General features: G+C 24.8%; 1 protein-coding gene across 3 annotated transcripts; it reads left to right on the top strand.

Moving 5' to 3' along the window:
* Nucleotides 1-2,821: 2,821 nt before the first annotated feature.
* Nucleotides 2,822-17,661, top strand: LOC127254083 (squalene synthase 8-like). Of its 3 annotated transcripts, XM_051278970.1 has the most exons (14): nt 2,822-2,955; nt 3,166-3,443; nt 5,472-5,514; nt 5,605-5,694; nt 8,065-8,140; nt 12,937-13,006; nt 13,113-13,256; nt 14,047-14,151; nt 14,251-14,397; nt 15,165-15,240; nt 16,521-16,609; nt 17,058-17,149; nt 17,247-17,301; nt 17,379-17,661. In XM_051278970.1, coding segments are annotated over exons 1-13 (1,230 nt in total). In that variant the 5' UTR covers nt 2,822-2,954; the 3' UTR covers nt 17,266-17,301; nt 17,379-17,661. The 3 variants fall into 3 exon arrangements, 2 of the variants coding, with proteins under 2 accessions (XP_051134927.1, XP_051134933.1); XR_007839406.1 differs by lacking the exons at nt 17,247-17,301; nt 17,379-17,661 and adding an exon at nt 15,041-15,092 and having other exon boundaries at nt 17,058-17,109; XM_051278976.1 differs by lacking the exon at nt 14,251-14,397.
* Nucleotides 17,662-22,194: the final 4,533 nt, after the last annotated feature.

Here is a 22,194-nt window from a genome sequence, read left to right on the forward strand (position 1 = left end):
AATTTTTAATTTTAATTTAAAATTATTTTTATTTTTATTATACAATAATTATTTTTACTAATACATTTTTAATTATTTACTACTTATACCCCTACTAAATTCTCGTGTCTACTATCGTAGCCGGAACGGAAGGAGTATTATATAGTAATAATAATCATTATTAATTTTAATATTATTATTTATATTATATTTTCTATAATTTTCTCTTTTTTCTAAATAAAGAAAATTTTGGATTCCATTATTTTAATAATTTATACTATTTTTTATTATATATATTTTTGTTGTATTTTGATATTTTTTATATTAATAGATTTTGAATTATATAATTATTTAATGTAATATTAAGTATTTATGTAATATTTTATATAAAGAATTTTTTTTTTATATGATGCAAATTGCCTAAGTAATATAAAAAAATAATATTTTGTATTGAATTATTAAATTTTTAAAAATAAATACAGTATATGGAGTATATTATATATATATATTGTGTGGACGTGTGTATATAAGTAAAATACTATGTTAATTTATTTAAAAGATAATTATTTACTTTTAATATAAAATTTAATAAATATTTTAATTGTAATTTGCGGTATTATTTGTATGCAAAATCTCCCTCCATTAGTTAATTTAATTTTATCACGTTGGGGTCAACATCATAATTATGAAAAATAAATATTAAAAAGTGATAAAAATAAAAAAGATAGTTAAAGATATTTGTAAAACTTTAAAGAGCATGAGGAAAGAAAAATATGAATATAGTTTAATAACAGTGATATGTTTTATAAGTAAATATTGAATGAAAGATTATAGTTAAATATTTATATTTTGATTTTGTCGAAATTAATAATAGGATAAATTTAATGAGACAAACATTAAAAAAATAAAAATATATTTGATAAGCAGAGAAAATATTATTTTTTATTTTATTTTAATTTGATATAATAATATCGATATAAATAATCATAAACTTAAAAATATTTGTAGTAAGTAATAGATTTAATATTTACTCAAACTCAAGTTGTATTTGAAAGACTTTAAATGACATAATAGTAACATTTCAAATAAATAAAAATAATATTCCATTATTATAAATATTACAAAAAACAATCAAATGAACAATATATTTTTATTTTGACATTTTACAATTTTAATAATTTTAAGTATATTTATTAGTATATACTCCCTCCGTCCAGTTAGAAAGTATACATATTTTTATTTTAGAATGTCCAATTAAAAAGTAAACATTTCATTAAATACCTTACTTTTTTCCACAAATACCTTTACATCACATCATTACTTTTACACCAAAAAGTAAGGGTAAAAATGTCGTTACACTACTTTTAACTACCTACTATAATTAAAATATTATTATTTATTAAACACCGCTCCAAAAGTAAATGTTTACTTTGTGTGTGGACGGAGGGAGTATGTAAATTAAAAATATATACTTCATATACTCTATCTTTCCAACTAATTTGTCTCATTTAGTTTTTATATATTGTGTAATTAGTAAAAAAAAGTAAAAAGTATATTAGTGAAAATAATTATAATTTAAATTAATTACATATTAAGATTAAAATGACTGAATAATTTAATTTAAATAAAAAATTTTAAAATATGATTAAAGTGTATAATTATATTTAAAAAAATTGACAAATTATGTGAGACAGAATTAAATGAGAATGGAAGAGTATTACTCCTATTTAAAATCCCTGCATATATAACAGGGATTAACTAGTTTTAAAAATATATAAATTCAAAGAATATTGTAACAACAATAAGATGTAGGACCTTTTACATATATGATACTATTATTTTTAAAATATGTATCTCTTTGTTTATTTTGCTCGATTTAACTCATTTTATATTATTTAATTTTTTAATAAATATCACATTAAATATATTTTTTTTTTCACAAAATATTATATCAAATATTAATTAATTATTTATTTTTTTACTTCTAAAAACCTCTGAAACTCTCTATCTAAACAAAATCTCTTATGGAGGGTTTCGTCACGCAGTTTTTGAATGGATTGATATTAAATTTTTTAATAAGTATTTGAAATTTATTTTTATTTTTATAAAAATATTTTGTATTTTTTATTATTCTCTTTGTTCTACTTAAATTGTGTTAGATACGAAATTTTAGGTATTGGGTAAATAGTAAGTAATTAAAAAATGTATTAGTAAAAATAATATTATTTAATAAAAATAATTATAAATTAAGATGATTAAATAGTTTAATTAAAATAAAAAAATTAAATTTTAAAATACAACTTAAAGTAATTTTCTTTTTTAAATCGCAATTAAAAATAATATTTTAAGGTCTTGGTTGCCCTTGCGCTCCGAGTCGTGCCAAATTTTAAGTGTTCGTTAACGTTCGCGAACAAGGCTCGTGTTCGTTCGTTAAGCTTTCGAGCTCGTTCGTAGTGTTCGAGTTTGGCTCGTTAAGAATTTTTGTTGTTTGAGCTCGTATTCGTGTTCGTGTTCGACTCATTTAGGCTCGATTAAGCTCGTTCGAGCTTATTTGCCTTATTTTTTTATTTATTTATAAATTATAATTTTATATGTATGTATAATATTTATAATAAATATATTATTTAAACGAATCGTTAGCAAACGTTCGCGAACAAAGCTCGGACTCGTTCGTTAATCAAACGAACCTGTTTATATTGTTCGGCTCGGCTCGTTAACGTTCGCGAACATGCTATAACCGAGTCGAATCGAGCTGAGTTCACGAACAGCTCGGTTCGTTTAACTGCTCTAACCTTGTGTATATAAATTGACAATGTTAGTGCGGGTGTGTGAGTGCGTACAAACAAAACGTGATATGATAGTTTCAGCTTCCCTCTGCTAAATTACAGGAAGTTTCTGGAGATCGATCGAGCACTTGTAGTAGTTACTTTACAGATCTCATTACTGAAACCAGACACCCATCCATATTCGTAATCAGTAAGTACATTCTCAAGTGTTGTTGTTTTCAATTTCAATTCAAATCGTTTGTGTTTCTCTGGAACGACCATGCGCAGCTAATTCTATTTGTTTATTCTCAATTTTTCTGATTCCGAATCGGATTTTTTGATTTGAATTGCAATCCTGAAATGAAATGAAGTCTGCTATAATTCGTTGGAAATATATATATATATATATATATATATGTAGTGTTTGTAGCAGCAGCAGTAGCAGCAGGAGAGTTGGTGCGCGGCGGCGTGCGCAGGAAGTTTGAATGGTTGGTGTTGAAATTGGTGGAAATATTTTGGTGTATTTGGAGGTGTGGGGATGAAGTGTTGGCGGTGGTGAAGATGAAAGTGGCGATGATGATGATGGTGAAGCAGTTTCCGACGGAGCCGCCGCACTGGCGGTTCTGTTACTCTATGTTCAATAATGTTCCCTTCATTCCCTTCGCTCTGCACCACATCGACGCCCATCTTCGCGACGCTGTAAGTCACTCCCTGCCCTCGTTCCTTACCTTTTTCTAGCTTGGGCTTTGAATTTTGAGTTCATTTGAACAGTAAAAGTTTTGGAATTGTAATACTTAAGATATAAATAAGTATTTGATGTGATATTTTGAATGTAAAATTAATTTTTAATATAATATTAAAAAAATATAAATTTTTGATTTGATGTTTGTCGATTTTTTTTTTAAATAATGAAAATTGGAGAAAATCTCCCAAACAAACACATCATTTGTTTCTGGATTTGTTCAACCAACAATTTATGTGACCGAATTTTCGATAAATATTAATAAAAAATTACTCCCTCCGTCCTATAATTACATATCCGTTTTTTTTTTACGGAGTTTTAGAAATATTAATAATATACTGGGATGTAGTAAGAATAAAATAAAAATGACTAAAATAACCTTATTAGTATTGTGTGATATAAATGTAATGACATTTGTGTAATATATTGTAAGTTGTAAGGATATTTGTAATGATAAGTAGACAGTACAATTATTAAAACAAGAAATTGATACTTTATTCTGAAACGGACTAAAATGAAAAAATAGATAGTTTGTTATGAGACGGAGGGAGTATATAAATAATAGGTAAAATTGTTCATAACTCCTTGTGATTTCGAAATTCAACGTAAATCTCCTATTTATTTTAAAAATTGCATGACTGCTCCCTTGTACTTTCAATCAAACAAACTAGAAGTAGTTTATGTTAATCATAGATAAATAAATATATATATTTTTATTTATTTGTATAACATAAAATTTTATTCTTTATAAAATAATTTTTAAAGATCTATATTAAATTTTTTTAATTATATATATTAATTCTTATTTTAAAATACTAACAATAGCATTTATATAAAAAGTAATAAAATAATATCATAACAATTATTATTAACATATTAAATTATACTAGCTAAAATACAATATTCTTAACCAAAGAGGTCATTTTAGCTGAAGGGAATATAATTAATTATTTGTGATATAAAATTAAAAAATTAAAAATATAAAAGTGAATTAATGACGCACATAATTAAGTGCGAAAACAATATTATTTATTATTAAATAAATATAATATTACATAAAGTAGGAGTATTTTGATCTTTTAAAATTACTTTTACATCCATTATCAATATAATACTATTATTTTTTAATTCCCGTCAATTTCAAATATAGTTTTGAGACGGATGAAGTATATTTTTATTAAATGTTTTGTGATTAGAATAATGCTAATTTTAATTTTAAAAAAAAACAATAATAAATTAGATATGAACTATTTTTAAATTGAATTTAGATTAACAATTGTTATTGTTTTGGTTACAAGTTAATTCTAAGCTATGCTTTAATTTTTTAAATCTAATATATTTCTCCCTTTCTTTCTTTTTTTTTCTTTTTTTTTTTTTTTAAGTTGAAGCTCACTTTTAATATTTTATTTTATTTTATTTTATCTCATATAAATATATATATTTAATTTTTTTTATATTTTATAAACTAATGTATGTTAATGTATGGAATTATATGTTTATTTATTCTTTAGAGAATTTAATCTAATGTACTGTATTAGAAATATAAATTTTAAAACATTCAAAATATATTTTAAAAATTAGTGTGTTCTATTTGCAAGTGATTTTAATTTTTGGATTTAAGTTTTGGTTTCAACTTATGATAAATTAATACTATCTTATCATTCAACAATTAAATTTCAAACTCTACACTCTAATTTGCAACCAAAATCAACTTTAGGGTTTCTTCCTTTAGTATTTTAAACCAAAATTAATACTATTCGTTTTACACAATTTTTAATAAACATATACTATTTTTTTCACAAAACATCACATCAAAATATTTTTTAAACAAAAATTTAAATCAATATCACATTTTAAATTAATTTCAAACCACAACCTAAATTTACGATGAATCTTATTTACATGAACAAAAAAATTAGTGTGTTTGTTTTTGTCTTTAATCTATAGGGATCTACAAGTTATTTATTATATCCTAAAATTTTCAGATTTGCGTATTCTATCTCGTTCTTCGAGCACTCGATACCATTGGTAAGATCTATTTTTTAAGAGTCGTTTTGTTAATAACTTAGCTCGTGATATTGATCTTATTTATTTATTTATTTATTTTCTACCCTGAAGAGGATGATTCGAGCATAGAAACAGAGGTTAAAGCACCAATTTTACGGGCTTTCCATCGTCATATATACAACAGAGATTGGCATTTTTCATGTAAGTTTTTGTTAAAAAGTAAAACATGCGTAATTTGCACCGATTGATTAATTCCTCGATTTGTTAGAATTTATTAGAAGCATTTAACAAGACAAAATCAATAATTTTAAAGGAACCAAGAACACAATAGTTGTATTTGACGGTTTCCAATAAAATTACATATTTTTCTTCATCACAAAACACTATTATCATCACAAAACACTATTATCTAAATCAGAATTATCAAAGTTTTGTTCATTTAAACAAAATTCTTGATAATATTTTTTCAAAAAATTAATATATTACACATCTTCTTTATTTTTATATTACTTGTACAATTTCTTATACGTCATATAAAAAAAATTTTCAAATCAAAACACAGACCAAACACACCCCAAAGCTTAAACAAACCCCATTCAAACTTTCACTCCAATCAAACTAAACAACCCTATATTATTGTTAACTTTTATATAATTTTAAATAGTATTTTAATATAATATTTTATATAAAAAATAGTATTATTTTTTTATGATAAAAAATAATATATTTTTATTTGAAACTTGTTGATTGCACAAAAATTAATTTGAATTTCAAATCAAACAACCCGTGTAAACTTGTTCACTTATATTTTCAGTATACACCAGAGGCGTAACCAAACCAGGATGAAAGGGGGGGGGCTAATTTTTAAAATTTTGAAACGATCATCATCTATTTTTATCCAATAATTTTATCAATGAAGTTATCATATTTCGAAATGAAATATCAATCTACATTGACAACTGCATATTACAAGATGAATTTTGTATTATATGAAATTGATAAATAATAAAAACATTTATTAAAAAAAAAAGCTGTTAAAAATATCATTTTCGGTGTATTTGGTTGAGAAATTTTTGAAGATTTTTTTTTTATTATTATTTATTACTTTTTTGTTCATATCTATTTTTATATTATCAAAAAATTATTATGATATAAATTTTTTTATTATTCAAAATTTAAATTTTCACATAAATATTCTATCAATTTTTTACAATTTTTTAATTTATTTATTATTTTTTATATTATATATTATAAAATAAAAATTAAAAATTATAAGGGGGTGGAGTGGGGGGAGGTTGCCCCCGTACAACCGCCCCTGGTATATATATATATTCATGTACCGTACAATTTATATTTTTTAAATTATAAACTTGAAAATGTTTCTTTTCTCTCAAGATTGAATTTAGAATTGTGAAATTTTTATTTAAATAATATTTAATATGGTATTTTATAAGATAATTTATATTTTTTAGGACATATAGTCTAAATAACAAAAATTTTCTAGAAACATGCTCAAACTTTTTCGACAGATATTAAGAAAAATAACATTTTAATGTTGTTTTTGTTTTTGTATATATATATTAGAAAATATGTAGGAGTACAATTGAAATTTTCATAAAATTGGTAAAGATGTTATGTAAAAAACTGGAGTACATGTTGACTGTTAAAAATATGTGAGAACCATTGGTCTTTGTATAAATAAATGAAAAAAGAAAAAGTGAATAAAAATTTTAAAAATAATTAATGCCTTTTTTTTCCGGTATAAACATAATGGGTGTATTTCTTTGATGAGTTTGAAAAAAAATTGGTTTGAGGTTAATATAAAAATAATATTTGATGAAAAATTTTGCTAAAAAAATATTCTTTGATGAATAAATTAAATGGTAAAACTATCTTAATAAACAGAGAGAATATAAACTATTATAATTCTATTCTTTTCTATTTTTATTTTTCAATTAAACAATATTAGTATCTCAATAACAATATACACATTATATTTATATAATATTATATTCAACAATTATTTTATTTAAAAATTCAATAGAAGTCAAAATATTCAAAAACACAAAAAGACACAACCTATGATTTATTTTTTCTTAATTTGTTTACTATCACTTGAAAAAAAAACTAAAATAGAATTCCAAAATAAAGATTTTGTTTAAATTGAAGGGTTTTTTCTTTTTTGCGTTCTTTTATTATTTAAATATCTTAATTATTTATAAAAATACATTATTTTCTTTAAAAATATATCAAATACTTATTTAAACAAAAACACAAAATACAAATAAATAAATAAACCATAAACACCCAAAAACAACTTTAAAAAATAAAAATATAAACATATCTTTTGGGGTTGACTTTATTTGTTCAAATAGTAATTTCCATGTCATATTTTTTGTAAGCCAAAATAATATAATTTTTATATAAAAATCGCAATAAAAAAATTAAAACAAATTCCAAAAGAAGACAAAAGAAAAACATTTTTCATATACAAAGTAATTAAAAAATACAACTCTTATATATATTTTTTTTGATCGAAAAAATACATCTCTTATATTGTTTACACATCAGGTGGCACGAAGGACTACAAAGTTCTAATGGACGATTTCCATCACGTTTCCACTGCTTTTCTCGAGCTTGATCACAAGTATGTAAACATTTCTTTTTACTTGTAATTTCCATTACATATTTATATTTTCCTTTTCCTTTTCAAATATTCAATTAATTAATTATTTTGCATTTTATACGAAAATTAATTATATATTGAAAATCATATAAGTATCTATTTATATCCATAAAACATTTGTTTCAATTCAAAATTTCAAATAAAAAAAATCTAAATACATATAATTTTAGAGCCGGTAGTAATAGACCAGGAAAATTATACTCCATCGATCTTATAAGAATACAATTTTTCATTTATATTCATTCCAAAATAAAGCTGTCTTTTTAAATTTAAAAATTGTACTACGTAATAAATATTTTTACAATTTACAATATTTAATATAAATTTTATTATTTTTATATATTACACAATACTAATAGGAATATTTTATTATTTTTTTACTATAAATCAATATAATATTAATATAAAATTTTTTTCGTGTAATAAATAAATGATACTTTTTTGGGGACGTAAGAAATATATTATTCACTCCGTCCCATAACAAAGTATTTATTTTCCCATTTTAGTCTGTCTCATAACAAAGTATCCATTTTATTTTTTAGTAATTGTACTATCTACCTAACATTACAAATACCCTTATATCTTACAATATATTACACAAATGTCATTACCTTTATATCACACGTACTAATAAAGTTATTTAAGTTATTTCTACTTTATTCCTACTATATCCCACTATAATACTAATATTTCTAAAAATATTTGCAAAAAGCAAATGGATATTTACTTATAGGACGAAGGGAGGATTATGATTTTTTTTTTTTTTGTTTGGATTTGGTTTCCTCTGATATTTTTTCCCAATATTTTTTATTATGTAATGTCATTTTCTTATAATAAAAATATAGTATCGTTTTTACTTATAAAACATGAGTTTAAAAAATTATTTTACCAAAATAAAGATATACCTTAGTCTATTCTTTTGAAGTTTAGTTTAATTTGATTCTTTTGATTTGGGTTTGAATATCAATTTGAACATGATATTTGGTGAAAATATAATCAATTTATTTATTCAATAACTTTTTGTTAATATAATTTTAATTAAGTCAATAATTAAAATAAAATATTATTTTTCATATTTCGCAGAAATTACTTCAAATTGAAACACTAAATAAACACATCCAATAAATAGACACAACCAATATATTTTTATAGGAAATAAGTATATGGCAAACATATTTGGGTTGATTATTTTTGTAATATACAAAAAGATGGATGACGTAATTGTCAACAAAAGTTGGGATAATATAATGACCTTAATAGCTGTAATTTGTGTATTTCCAGAAAAATCCGTAAGAATGACTTAATTGCAAATACATAATTATCAAACTTAAAATGCACATTACGTGTAAGTTTTATAATTAATTAGTGGAATAAATTTCAGTAAGCAGTTATGTGGTGATTGTATTATAATTAAATTTATAATTTCTGGATCAGAATAGCATATAGAGCAAAACAGTAATTGTGTTTGTTTGTGGGATTTGAATATTTGAATTTTTTAATAATAAATTTTTAAATTTAAATAACTATATAATTCTCACTTTAAGAGTCTTATTTATTTATTTTTTTGTGTTGATATTTAAATATTAATTATTATATCAAAATATAGTTAAATTAAAAAAAATTACAAAAATACTTCTATTAGTGTAAGGATATTTGTAAAAAACCTTATATAAATATGATAATATTTTAAATATTAAGTACAACGACGCTGTGATCCTTAAAGACGGACAGATGGAATATGATATAAATATATATGGATGCAATATTTATAATACAAAATAAAAATAAAAATAAAAATTTCATTTGATATTTTTCATAAATTTGTTTCTATGAATAATACTCACTCAATCCCACTCTTTAGATTTTGTAATAAATTAATAAATAATAATATTTTATTAATTAATAGAAGTGTATAAAAAGTTTTGATATTTTTATTTTGATTTTATATATAAAATAATTGTATGTGTAATAGTATATTTGTAATTTAAGTAAAAATTAAAAATATTTTGGTATTAGTGTATGATTATTTTTATTAAAATAAAATAAAAAAATACTTACGAGTAGATATACGAACAATAATAAAAACAATAATTTGAATTCAAACGAAAAGAATGAATTAAAAAATAAGGTGAGAATTTTACAAGCAAACACAACCATTGGGTTTCCTTTTTTTTTTTTTTTTCTTTTTTTTTTTTAATATTCAGTTGCTATGTTATCTTATAAATATTTATATTTATATATATAAAAATCATTATATCAAATAGTTATTAAAATTAAAGCTGAAACCCTTAAATAAAAATAATTCTAAAGGAAAAGAACGACGTGTTTGGTTTGTATTTCAAATTAAAATTTATACTATTTAATTATAATGATTTTTAATAAAAATATATTATTTATTTTTATAAAATATTATATCAAAATATTATTTAAATTTGCTAGAATTTGAGTTGAGATTTTGAAATAATAAAAAATTTGTTTGAAATAGCATTTAATATGAAATAAATAAATACTTGATATTTTTAAATAAAAAGTTTGATATATTTTTATGATACTTTATCTGTCTTCCAGAATTAAACAACTTTGGGTGATATAAAAACTAACAAATAATATATTTTAATATAAAAATAAAATATGTAAAAAAATAAAATAGATGTACTATGAAAAATTCATGAAATATTTTAATTGAAATTGAGGGTGTGATTTAATTATAGTGGCAAAATTATTATTATTTATCGGAGGAGGAGATTTATAAAATCGTGAATGAATAATTTTTTTTTATTTATTTACAAATCCATTGTGTTTAAATTTAGAAGATATTAACAAAAAAATTAATGTAATTTTTACAATCACAAGAGCAAATAAAACACAAAAGCTTGATTAAATGGTTTAGGGGAAGAATGATAAATAGTACTAAGACCAAATCAAATTCTTGAGTTTATTTGGAACTTTTAGCTGTTTGACCAGTAATTCAATTAATTTTAGTGTTTGGTAAATTAGCAGTTTACCTTATTGGACCCAAAATCCTAATTTAAAAAACGTTGTATATTTCAACGTTTCAGATTAGTTTTTTCATTTTATTTTTTTTTTCTATTCTTTATATGTCCTTAAAATTAATTAATTCTTCACATATGTTAATATATTTTTCATTACACTATTTATTGAATATTTGAATATATTATCTTCTAGTAACTTATTAAAACTAAATATACTTATTTATAATTATAAATTTAATGAAAGTATACATTAAATAAAAATTATTCTAATAAAAATATATATATTAATAAGTTTTGTTATTTTATATTTATATTCGTTATAATGAAAAAAATTATATCTTTCAATAAAGTTACATTAATTTTTTAAAAAACATTTAAAAAATAATAAATATAAATATTATTAATAAAATTTTTCTAATTTTTCTAATTTTTAATAATTATTAATAAAAATTTTTAAAAAATCCACCAATCGAAAAAACTCAATTAAATATTTTTAAAAAATATATGAAATGTCATTAATTATTATTTTACGTATAAAAAACTAATACAAAATTGCTATTTTATTAAACATTTTAACACAAACAACTACTATATTCAGCTAATCAAATCGACTAACAGCTAATTGTCAAATACCTCTTTGATTTGAAATTGGGTTAGTAATTCAAGTTTTAATTTAAATAGAATTTTAATTTGATATTTTTTTAAAAGAATATATTTTAATTAATAATAAAAATTTTGATATGAAAAAAAAAAAAAACACACCCAGAAAAATGCACACGGAGACTTCTAGTATAGTTTTTATTTTTTATTTTTTAAAATTTCTTCAATTCTTATTTTATTTTATTTTATGTATCCATCACAGTTTTTCTAAAAATATAATTTTACATCCCAATATTTTTATTTTGTCTAGTTTTTGTGCCATTGTTAAATAGTCAACTTTTTTTGTGATTATTTAATTATTTTTTAATTATATAGAATTATTTTATAAATCTTATTTAAAAAGGTTAAACACACACATATATATATATATATATATATAACTAATAGAAAAGTCCCAAAATTTTTAAAATATTCCAAAATTAAAAAATAGCAATTTTGAAATAAGATACATTTTCCCAATATAAATCAAAACACAATCACACCAAAAAGACACCCACCACTGAGTTTGGTTGGTGTTTTTTTTTACTATTTCTATATGTTTCTCTGGTCGAGTTTTCCCAAATTTTACTATTTGGATTGTGCATTTTTCGAAAAAAATACATTTTTTTTTCACAAAATATCATATCAAACATTATTTTTATACTAAACCGAAACTAATTTTTTTCAAAACTCATCAAAACAAACACACTTTTCTCTAAAATATTATATTTAATATTCTTATTTTAATAAAATATCATATCCAATGATTAACTTACTTAAAAAAATATTAAAAATAATAGTAAAAAGTAAGTAGTGTATTTTAAAAATTATAGTCAATATAAGATATTTAATAAGGATTTCATTTTGTAAATTATAAAATTTTATATAATATACAGTTAAATAGAAGAAATTATATTTTATGTTTGATTAACATGAATTAGTTATATAAAAATAAATTTTTTGAATGTATATACATAATTATCATATATAGTAAAAAAAAAAAGGATAAAAATCGGTAAATTGCAAGACGAAAGTTAAAGAGTCAAGCAAATACACTACATTTTTTTCCTAGGTGGACAATTTATAAATTTGTTTTGTGATTTTTAATTCAATTCCTTCTGACAGGTATCAAGAGACGATAGAGGATATTACTATGAGAATGGGCGAGGGAATGACAAAATTTATTAGTAAAGAGGTATACGTACGTACATACATACATTCACAATATATATTACTATGATTAATAGGTGTTTTGACCAAATTTAATTAATAGCTATATATATATCATTTTGGTTTTTCAGATCGAAACTTTAGATGATTACGATGAATATTGCCATCATGTGCTTGGACTTGTTGCAATAGGGATGTTGAAGATATTACATGGATGTGGTAAACAAGATATAGTTTCAGATGATCTTTGCGACGGAGTGGGCTTATTTCTTCAGGTACAATATTTGTTGAGATATATAAAATGAAAAATTATGTTCTCTTATCAGTTTTTACTATTTATTTATAGTATTTTTTTTTATTTTTTTTAAAATTTGATATGGTACATCTAATTTCCTACTAATATATCACGTGCAAAAAAAAAAAAAAAATCTATTAGAAATATCACAATTACCTATTTTTATATAAAATCAAATAATTAGTATAATTAATAATTTATACTATTTCAAAATATAAAAAAATTCCAAACTACAACAAAACAAAGGCATGAATTTCTAGCAAAATAAATGAGCATTGTATTAAACATTTTTTTACTTTCTCCCGGTAAAATATCTTCTCTTAAATTCAAAGTAATTATTTTGAAAGCTTTTTAATTTATTTTTATTCAATCATTAATATTACCAATTTAAACTTTTGCATTTACTAAAATTATTGATTATTATATACATATTTCAATTGTTATGGTATTTCTTAACGATGCTGATAAATATGCCATTTTATAGAATGAAAAATTTCAAATATTAGATTATTGAAAGATTATCTTAATGTAATTGATATCTATATTAAATGAATTCCATATATTATGTATTGAAAATAAATATTAAAAGATATGTGGTACTATCACTGATAATTTTGTATTTATAAATACTAAAAAAGTCAATATTATTTTTTACAATTATCTACATATTTATTTTTATCAGTATATTGAAAACATAACTATATTGCCTTTTTATTTTCAGTCTTTTATTTTTATTTTTTTATTTCCGAACAATTTCAACATTAATGCAGAAAATAGATATTATCAAAGATTATCTCGAAGATATAAATGAGATGCCAAAGCCTCGGATATTCTGGCCCCGTCAAATTTGGGGTAAATATGTCAACAAACTTGAGGTATATAGTTAAAAATATATTTAATGTGAATGAACTCAATATGAATGCTCGTTGGTTTTTTTTATTTTTTATTTTTTATTTTGTCATGCAATAATCCAGGACTTCAAAGATGAAGATAATTCATCTGAGGCACTACTTTGTCTCAATGAGATGATCACAAATGCTCTATTACACGTGAAGAGTTACCTAATATACATATCTTCTTTGCGTGATCCAATTATGTTTCGCTTTTTTGCCTTCGCAAAGGTAAAATTGATTTGAAGCAATATAATATTGTCTTTAGGTACACAATTTTAACTCACCGACTAAACAATAATATTAAAAAGAGTTTGTTTTTGAAAAAAGAATATAAACATTTTTAGTTTTATAAATGAGCTATATATATATATGTTAGAATTCGAGTATTTTATAGATAAAATGTTTATAATGCCACTTAGGTAATGAAAATAGTCGATGTGTGACATGGAGGCCTCACACATTACTACTTTCCATTGCTCAAAGTAGTAACAATCATTTGAATAATTGGTGTCATAAAATTAGAACAAAAAATTAAATATGGTTTACTTTCTATACTAAATATATAAATGTATTTAGTTGGTGTTTTTTTATTTTTTATTTCTTCGGGATTTTAGTTTTGATTTTGGTTTGAATAGTAGTACAGATATAATATTTTACAAGATGAAATAGTATATATATATATTTATAGACATGCACACAACACAACGAGTCATTCTAGATTGGTTTTAGAAATATTTTCGTCAACAATATCAAATAATGTGAGATGAAATTTAGTAGGCCATCCAAACATTTAAACTTATTTAGTTTTTTGTTTGTTTGTTTTGAATGTTTTTTTAGGTTAAATAATTATTTGATAAAATCTTTTGTACAGGAATTGAGTCATGAGTATGATGCTTTTGGAGGAAAGTTAAAAAGATTGAATAGTAAATATTCTATATTCCGAGTAAATTAAGAAACTCAATTTTTTTGCTCTTTAATATTTATGATATCTGCAGGTGGCTGGAATTGCAACATTAGCTTTGTGCTACAATAACATTCAAGTATTCCGAGGAGGCGTGGAACTGAGATACGGTAGGTATATTACATCAAATATTGCAAGTTTGGTTATTAGATATACATTTTTGATTATTATTATTAGTATCATTCAATTCAGAATAGTCATATCTTTTCAGTTGCCGTATATTTGAAGTTTTATTTTAAAATCTCTCGTGATAGTCATATAATATTATAATATAGGAATTTTAGAATTGAAAACTCACAAAACTAGAACTTACTTAGCTAAAATATAACCTTGCAAAATTATATAACAAAAGTGATAATCGATGATATAATTTCCTCCAATTTCTACATTGCCATTGATGTTTTGCTAAAGTATATTAGGCTTATATTTTAGTTAATTTAAATAGTTATCATCTATGTAATATTCTCTCGGTCTCTTTTGTATGTATTCGATTATTTTTATTAGGCAAATTAAGGAATATATGATAAGTAGTGTATAAGAGTGCATTGTAGTAAAACAATATTAAAAGTACAATTGAGATATTGTAAAATTTTTTTAAAAAATATTGGTAATTTGATCATGAAATCCAAGATTGTTTTATTACTTATATGAGGACCATTTACTAAATTGTAATATATATATATATATATATTGATTTCAACACTCCATAATATGGTAAAATAGATATATTAATCTTGTACGAGGGAGTATAAATATTATTTAATCATATTGAAACAAGTGTAGAAATAAATAAAATTAGTCGAGCTTTCATTAATTCGTATGTGAATATTTTGTGTCCAAATTATATTTATTCATCACTTACGATATAAAACTCTTGTCATTTGTGGGCTTCTCTATGTTCCACTGCTTCACTTATTTTTGTATTTACTTATGAAAGATTCATTGTTGGATTTTTTCTAACATGATTCGACACGGATGAGTGCAATACTCTCACACATAAGATTCATCCACTATCTCTCTCTTTGAACTAATACTTAGTTAGCTTCAATACATTTTTGTTTGGATTATATTTTATTCGTTTAAATAAACTATAAAACATATTTCGTATACCTTTGGGGTGTGGTTGCGAGATTATGTATAATTTTAGGTATTAATCAAAACATAAATAATATAGTTAGATAGAGTCATTAAGGTAGATATATTATTTTATCCTAGTATCTTTTTACTCTAATGCATTATTGGAATCGAGATAGTAATTTATAAGATTATTATTTTCTATTTAGTAAATACTATAAATAATTTCTTAAATTAGAATTGTATAAAACTATAGTCCCACTTTTTCTAGTAAACACTCAATTATTATTATTATTATTATCCTCTTCTTTTTCAGGTCTTGTCGCTAAAATTTTCTACAGAACTAAAACAATGTCTGATGTGTATGATGGTTTGCATGACTTCTCTCTTATACTAAAATCCAAGGTATGTTGCTATGGGCTTACTCTATTTTTTACTCATATATATATTGTCGTGTTTTGTTATTTTCTATTTATACTAAAGACGGTTTATTTTAAAAAATTAATAATTTTAAATACTTGACTTTTTATACTTTAGTGATGGATAGATTTCACTTAATGTTTAAATAGGTGAAAATAATAATTTTTTTAGTAAACAATAGAGAAGTTCGGAATAATATTTTTAAAAACACAAATAAATCTGACGTAATTTGTAAATAACATGTGAAAATAACATGTATTGAATCATATACAAAATGTATTGAACTATATTAAACATACCGTCATCCATGGAACACTAAAATTTTTTGGGTTAGGTACAAAATTTGTTGAACTATCTAATTCTTCAATAGAGGTGCTAAATTTTGTTGTTTTATATATTACTGCTGTTCGGTTTCCAATTGAGGACTTTCCAGATCAATGATAATGATCCTAATGCGAGAGAGACGAAAGATCGAATAAACAATATTTTGAAAATCTGTGGCGATTCTGGAACTTTAAACCGAAGGTTTGCAATTATTCACAATTTTCATTATCATCTTTTTCGTGGATAAATTTTCTTGTGGACAGCTTAATCAAAATTTTGATTTGTTGTTTGCTACTAGGAATTCTTACATCATTTAGATCAACCGGTGTTGTGTCCATGGAAATTATGCACAGGTTAGTTTGTTACTCTATTTTGTTTCTACAGTTTCGTCAAGAGAATTATTTAAAGTTCAATGTATGCTTTGATGCAGGTTCATCTTCTTCATCATATACTTGACCTTTGGATAGAGACTGGAATACATACTATGTCATTTTAGAATAAATGGTGTATTATGTTGTTCCTCGAAATAATCCAGCATGAAAAGTATCGTTTAAAAGTATGAAAATATTATATAAAATTATCTATGGCGCCATTTTAGTACTGAAAGTAAATGGCATTGTCTTTTTTATTTTTTATTTTCCTATGAGTGTAAAAGTATCAGTTTCAACAAACTTAGCATGAACATATACAAATTCTCACTAAATTAGTGTGTTCTTTTGTATTTGTATTTTTATTTATGTATTTTGATGTTTTTATTGTGAAAAAAAAGTTGTTTAATGTAATATTTTGTACGATAAATAAGTATTATATGTGATTTAAAAATAAATAAATAAATAAAAAGAGTGAATGGTAAAAAAATTGAAAATAGATATTAATCCCAAATGATTTGTCTACCATCATGGATGATTAAGGATTTGCAGAGGAAGGACATAGAACAAAAAAAATACAAAATTTGGTTGTGTTCTTGTATTTCTTCAAAATTTAGAGGATTTGTGTTGTTAGTTATTAATAATTGTGAAAGTATCTTAACAAATTCTTATATTATTTGACTGAATTACTTTTAATTTTTAAAATATTTTATATAAAAAAATATGTTTTTATTGAAATATATGAGTTTTGTTTTTTTTTTTTTTTAGCATGGTGTATAGGATTTTAATAATATACCATTAAAAATTATTTCTTTTTTTTTTTCCTTAGGAAAAAAACGTGTTTTGTTTTGTTTAAATATAATTTGTTTATTAGTATAATATATTAAATTTTAAAGTAATATTTACGGAAGTTAATTTATATGATTTTGTTTTCAACTATAATACGAACAATAATATATATATATATACATATATACATGAGATGCTTTTCAACATACTCTAAATTTAATATTCAGACTGCAATCGCTGCTATACATAGCACTAAAAGAAAAATTTCAAAAAATTTGTTTGTTAACTTTCCTTAATGCCTGTATTTTGTATTTTAATTTTTAATTTAAATATTTTATTGAATGTAAAATTATATAAAAAAATTATAACAATTATATAAAATTTAAAGTAAACTGAGCAGAAATACCCAAAAATATCCAAAAATTAATACATACCGACTTTGCATGCATGAGAAAATTACACAATTTTCGTGTTTGGTTCACTATTATTATTATTTTTGAATTTATGTTTTGATTCGAACAATAGTTTGTATGTAATATTTTGTTAGAGAAAATAATAGTATAGTTTTAGGTAAATTTGCTCATAATTCCCATGTGGTTTCAAAATTCTACGTAAAATCTCCTTATACTTTAAAAATTGTATGACACTCCCTTATACTTTCAAAAGCGTTGCATGAAACCCCACGGCCATGGAATCTCCCTTTTTTTTTGATCGGAGCCATGGAACCTCCCTTGTGTGATGAGAATATGGTTTCTTATCTATATTTTTTGCATGGCGTGGAGTTTCATGCAATATTTTTGAAAGTATAAGAAGATATCAAGCAATTTTTTTTAAAGTAAAGTGGGGATTTACGCCGAGTTTCGAAACTATAGAGAGATTTCATGCAATATTATTTAAAGTATAAGGGGGCGCCATTCAATTTTTAAAGTAAATGGGGGATTTACACTGAGTTTCAAAATTACAAGAGAATTATGGGCAATTTTGCCATGATTTTATAATAAATCAAGAAAATTGAATACTAAAAAATTGAAAAAAATGACCAAAAGAACAGTAAATTTATTCTTTCAACATTTATTTCCTATAAAAGTACTTTAATAAAATTAGTTAATCGATTAATTAAGTTGTTGAGCTCTAATTTTGAATTTCAGATACGACTCATTGAGAGACTAGCCCAATTTTGGTCTGGCCCAAGGACAGCCTAGTCGGTTGTGGGCCGAGGTCCAAGTGACTGAACACAAGCCTAAGCATGAGTGACCGAAAATAAATGGGAAAAATGAAGTCGGACAACATAAATTCTGTTGCCGAAATTATAAGGCCGTGTTGGTACGAGTTGTTGGGTTGAAAAAAGTGGCTATTGAAAATGGTCGAATAGCAAGCAGGTCTGAGGGCATTGCAACTGCCGTCCTGAATTCGTAGGGTCATGAAGCAGAGAACTTCTAGCAGTAGCAAACGATTGGAATAACCGGACTAAGGGGTTTAAGAGTCGTTTTGAGGATGTCTATTTAAAGCATTGCCAATAACGAAGGCCAACATCTTCAATTCCAATCAAAATTTTAAGAAAAATTCTATTGGGGATCATTACTTTATTTTATTGCATATTTACCCGTTTTATTTAGGTAATATGGTCCGGTGCTTAGAGATCTACCATCTCAATCCCAATTATCCAAATTCAAAATTATTTTCGAATTCTACTTTATTTTTGTTGGAAATCTAATTAAATAAATTGGCTACCACAGTAGGAGTAAAGACAAAATTGTTGATCCTATATCAATTTCATATGCCTTCGATCCGGCCGAATCAACGGAAGGATCCATATGGAAAGTTCAGTCTCAGTCACATACTTCCAACACTTTTATTGGAGTCACTACGTCAATAGCCTCGTCTACTATACCAACTCCAGGAGGGGTGGTCCAGGTACCAGCAAAATAACTAACGTATGTTCAGCAGATGTACAATAAGTAAACAACAGTAGTGCAGACTATGTTGCATAATAAAAAAAAAATATGATGCAAAATATGCTCGACCAAGCCCTATCGAGAGTAATCCTGCAGTCCATTGCTATACCACCAGGGATGTCACCCTCCTGACTTCAGGCGAATTTTGCCGGTCTATCCTTTGTGGGTAGTACTATTCCAAGTGTTACTGCCCTCAATAGGATGGATAGAGGAAAAACTTCTCTTACTTATCCCAACAACATCCTATTGGGGGAAAGATCGGATGTCATCCCACTGATTTATCCACAGGAGGAAAGACCAGGAGGACAGACTCACGATCTTATCTTTATCCATGACCATCCACCATTAAGGGTTGATTGTGAAGAGGTTGGGAAAGTGTTGGCGATGCATATCGGAATGAATCCCTATATGGCAACTAAGCCAACCTATCAGAAGCCATTTCCAGAAAGGATCATCAATGAGCACCTTTCTCGAGAAACTGTTGACCTCCCGATTTTCATACATTCTCCGAAGAAGACGGAGCCTCAACCGTCAAACATGTCGGAATGTTTATAGCCCAGTTAGGAAAAATTAGGAATAATCCTTATTTTAAGCTCCAACTTTTTGGAATTCCATTAAAAAAAACAACATTCTCATGGTTTGCGAACTTGCACCCAAGGAAAATACAGACTTGGGAAGGTCTGGAAGTTGCATCCATGCACGGTTTTTAATCATGTCCTAACGGTTTCCCTCATGGACCTTTTGGAAATAAGAAAAATGCCAAAAGAAAGTGCCCATCAGTTTATCGAGCGAATTAAGCTGATGAAGGAATGATGTCTGACTGCCATAGATGACGAATAGATAACCAACCAACCTTATGGTCTGAAAAATGCATAACTCATATGCGGAAAGCCTTAACTGCCTATGACATTGATAATCTAGTACAATTAGCTTCCAAAATAAGTCAGTTGGAGTCATTGTCAATGAAAAAGATCAAAGTCTCAGGAGTACAACGATACGACAGATGGAGAGTATGGAGTCCGAGATATACCCCCCGAATTTTGACAGACCAAGCGAGGTAGAAGAAATGGTTGCTGAAATCGTCAAGGGGAAGCCATATGTGTGTCCAAAACTTAAGCCCATATCCGGGATGGAGGCCAAAAAAGATCACCCATGTTTGATGGCCAAATTTGGATACCTAGAGGGCAACGAATGACAACCAAAGAGGAAATCGAAGGTAGGACTTATTGCAAATAACATAATTTTGTTTACGTACGGTACAAGTCATTGTACACACTTTCAGAAAGATATTCAAAAGACTATCAAAGAGGAACTACTAAAGTATGTTACCTTGGGAGTTGAACAACAATCATTTCCGAAGGTTACAGTAGTGACCATGGCTACTAGGCCTAGTCGAGAAGGTCATAAGATCACAGACAAAAAAAAACCCAAAAGAATAAAGGGCTCAGAGTGTGCGAGGGTCGGGTATTCGAGAAATGGGACCAATTATACGGATCGTACAAAGTGGAAGTCAAAGAAAAGATCTTGGTGTAAGACTAACCGATGTGTAAGCCTCATCATACTAATCTAGATAGATGGAGTCGGAACAGAAGACTCCTACCTACCAATACCGACCCTCGATTTCCAGGCATGAATTGTACTCAAATTCGTGATGCCAATACAGGTATGTCTTTATCCGGAGACAGTAACCTGCCCGTGATGTAGCTGGTTTCAAAGAAGGGAAGACCCTGCAGATCCAACCCAAGTTAGAAGTTTCAGTTGATACCGAGAGCGACGAAGGGATAGCTAAGAGAGTCTATGATAACGAGGCTACGTATTCAAAAACTCTAAATAAAAAGGCTAAGTGTTTTAGGTGCCAGTTCTATCATCGTATTAACATTGACTAAAAAATGAAGGATATTGAATGGTCTCTAGAAATCTCTTTTGGCTCATTCTTTCTGTCTGAAATCAACTTACTTATAAGGTTCAAAAGACTGCCATCGGAAGCAAACAAAGGTAAGTTTCCCACTGATTCTTCGAAAAATATCCATTATCCTTTTCAGGTTAGGATGACGGGAATGTATGTATGCGAGGAGGAGCCGATTTTAGCTTGTTTTTTAGATGAGACTATAAAAGAGTTGGAATGGGCATCTTT

The sequence above is a fragment of the Andrographis paniculata genome, unplaced genomic scaffold (assembly GCF_009805555.1).
Source record: "Andrographis paniculata isolate CXL003 unplaced genomic scaffold, ASM980555v1 Contig12END, whole genome shotgun sequence".
Lineage (NCBI taxonomy): Eukaryota > Viridiplantae > Streptophyta > Magnoliopsida > Lamiales > Acanthaceae > Andrographis > Andrographis paniculata.